Source organism: Corapipo altera, unplaced genomic scaffold, assembly GCF_003945725.1.
Source record: "Corapipo altera isolate COAL_440 unplaced genomic scaffold, ASM394572v1 59390, whole genome shotgun sequence".
In the NCBI taxonomy this organism is placed as follows: Eukaryota; Metazoa; Chordata; class Aves; order Passeriformes; family Pipridae; genus Corapipo; species Corapipo altera.
Window position 1 is genome coordinate 17,659 of NW_020885294.1, and position 2,931 is coordinate 20,589.

At 54.1% G+C, this 2,931-nt stretch overlaps 1 protein-coding gene across 1 annotated transcript; it reads left to right on the forward strand.

Annotated features, from left to right (window-relative positions):
* Nucleotides 1–1,455: 1,455 nt before the first annotated feature.
* Nucleotides 1,456–2,379, forward strand: LOC113940355 (olfactory receptor 14J1-like; the record flags this gene model as incomplete). Its single annotated transcript, XM_027631486.1, has 1 exon — nt 1,456–2,379. A coding segment is annotated over exon 1 (909 nt), but the record flags the coding sequence as incomplete, so codon positions are not given.
* Between the last annotated feature and the right edge of the window lie 552 nt (nt 2,380–2,931).

A 2,931-nucleotide genomic window follows, 5' to 3' on the forward strand; every position in this document is an offset into this window, starting at 1 on the left:
AGGTTCAAGGGATCCTGGGGTGGGAGGACAGGGCAGAGCTGCTCAGGACAGGAACCTTGCCAGCCCTTTGCCGCAGTCAGGCTGTGGCTGCAGAGCAGTGCAGGTGAGTTGCTGCAAGTGCCTCTGCCAGCTGCCAAATGGCAGCAGTGGCAGGAGCTGTCAGGATGGCTCTGCTGGATTTGCTGGGGTGCAGCAGGAGAAGCTGCTGCAGAGCAGGACTTGCTGCTTCCCCCTCAAGAGGCCCAGGGCAAGAAGGTTCCCTGTGGCAGGGCTGGCTGTGGGGTGGGAAGGTGGGGGTGCAGCCAGGGGTGCCCAGGGCTGTGGTGCAGAGCAGGGTCCTGCCCCCAGGGCTCTGTGTGCTGGGGCAGGGACTCTGCTGCCTGCCAGGCTCAGCTCTCAGCCCGGCCAAGGAGCTGCCACGGGGCTGGGGGAGAAGGGCTGTGGGGAAGGAATAACTCCTGGGAGGGCAGAGCAGGGCAGAGTCCTTCTGATCTCCAAAGTGGGCTGCAGGGATGAGGGCTGGTCACAGCTCCAGATCAAAGCAGGAAATTTCCCAGAAGGTATTTGCAAGAGGCACAGACAGACAGGGAGTACCTTAAAGAGAATGAACCAGTTCCTTCAGTGTTATACTCTGGGTTGTCTGGGTGCTGACTGAGACAGGGAATTCAATCTCTGAGCACAGGAGGAGACACTGAAACATGAACTCTGTTAGATTAGAGGGGATTGAACATGACGGTATCAGACATTAAAACTGTCTTATAGACAGCATCAGTGTCACTTTTTCAGCCTCCTCAGGGTTGCTCTGACATTGCCATCAGAGCCTGCCCAGCCAGAGATGCCCCTGGGAACTGACCTGTGCTGCTGGGAGGGCTCTGCAGGGCAGAGCTGAGCCCCCAGGGCTGGGATGGGCTCTGGAAGAACTGCCAGGGCCCGGCCCTGGGCCAGGAGAAGCAGCTGCTGGCAGGGACAGCTCCAGGTAGCAGAGCCCTGGGCAGGGAGTGGGGGGCAAGTGCCCCCAAGGCCTGGGGGAGGGGACGTTCAGGCAGCTCTGGGGGCCCTTCTCTGCAGCTCTGCTGGGCACTGTGTGCTGGGCCATAGAAATGAGGATTCCTGCAGTGGAAAAGAACCTTCCCCAGATGTGATGGTAAAAATGGAAAACAGTGGTATAATTATTCTAACTTCAGACTAAGCTTCTGCTCTGCAGTCCCAGCTCTTCTGAGTCATGGGTGTAGAGATGGAACTTTTGTACTCAAGGTCTGTTATGTCTGACATTGCTTGTGTGTTTGAGAGCTCTACCAAAAAATTCCATGTCCCACTGCAGCAGAGCAAAACTGATTCTTTGGCAGTGCATTTGGTGATATTTGACACATCGATTTCTTTTAGAAATGGAGTTGCTCTTTCACAGAGGTCTGTCCTAAGTGTTCCCTGTCCTTTCCTTTTTGGAACAGGCCCGAGGCTAAGAAACAACAAATGTCCAACAGCAGCTCCATGGCCCACTTCCTCCTCCTGGCATTCTCAGACAGGCGGGAGCTGCAGCTCCTTCACTTCTGGCTCTTCCTGGCCATCTCCCTGGCTGCCCTCTTGGCCAACGGCCTCATCCTCAGCGCCGTAGCCTGCGACCACCACCTGCACACCCCCATGGGCTTCTTCCTGCTCAACCTCTCCCTCACAGACCTGGGCTCCATCTGCACCACTGTCCCCAAAGCCATGCACAATTCCCTCCATAACACCACAACCATCTCCTACATGGGATGTGCTGCACAGGCCTTTTTCTTACTGTTTTTCATCTCAGCAGAGTTTTCCCTCCTCACCATCATGTGCTACGACCGCTATGTTGCCATCTGCAAACCCCTGCACTACGGGACCCTCCTGGGCAGCAGAGCTTGTGCCCACATGGCAGCAGCTGCCTGGGCCGCTGGGTTTCTCATTGCTCTGCTGCACACAGTCAGTACATTTTCCCTGCCCCTGTGCCAGGGCAATGCCCTGGGCCAGTTCTTCTGTGAAATCCCACACATCCTCAAGCTCTCCTGCTCACACGCAGGCTACCTCAGGGAAATTGTTTTTCTTGTGGTTGGTATCTGTTTAGGATTTGGTTGTTTCATTTTCATTGTTTTCTCCTATGTACAGATCTTCAGGGCTGTGCTGAGGATCCCCTCTCAGCAGGGACGGCAAAAAGCCTTTTCCACCTGCCTCCCTCACCTGGCCGTGGTCTCCCTGTTTGTCAGCACTGTCATGTTCGCCTACCTGAAGCCCCCCTCCATTTCCTCCCAATCCCTAGATCTGGCACTATCAGTTCTGTACTCAGTGGTTCCTCCAGCACTGAACCCCCTCATCTACAGCCTCAGGAACCAGGAGCTCAAGGATGCCCTGAGGAAAATGATGACTGGATGCTTTTCAGGAGCAATAAAGTGCCTGTTTTCTGGTGTGTAGCATTCAGAATGAGACTCTTCAGTAGCCCAGCCTTCCTGCTCAGGTGTTTCGTGAAGGTCATGAAGTTCTTCTTGCAATAATTTCCTGTGCAATTAAATATTCTTAAGCACCTGCCTTCTAATTTAATGTCCTCCTTTTGATTTTGACACAGGGACTGTATAAATGATGAATTGTGCTTACTGAGTATTTAAACAAAATAAAGGACCCTGCAGTGCCTTCTTTGTCCAAAACTCTTCTTCTTAGATGTTCCTAAAGGACAGCACACTGCAGGACAGGGTGTATTTGCAAAGGGGAAGGGGACAATAATCCCAGCCCAGTAGCACTGCCAGGGAGCAGCAGTGCTTGGTCTTTGCAGAGCTGCTCTCTTGCCACTTCCACACTGTCCTCCTGAGCCCCTTTCTCACTGTGAGGTCTGAGTGCTCTCTGAGCACAGTCCTGGGGGCTGGAAGTCCTTGGAGCACAGGCAGGGACAGGCCCTGGGAACTTGTGAAGCAGAGCTGG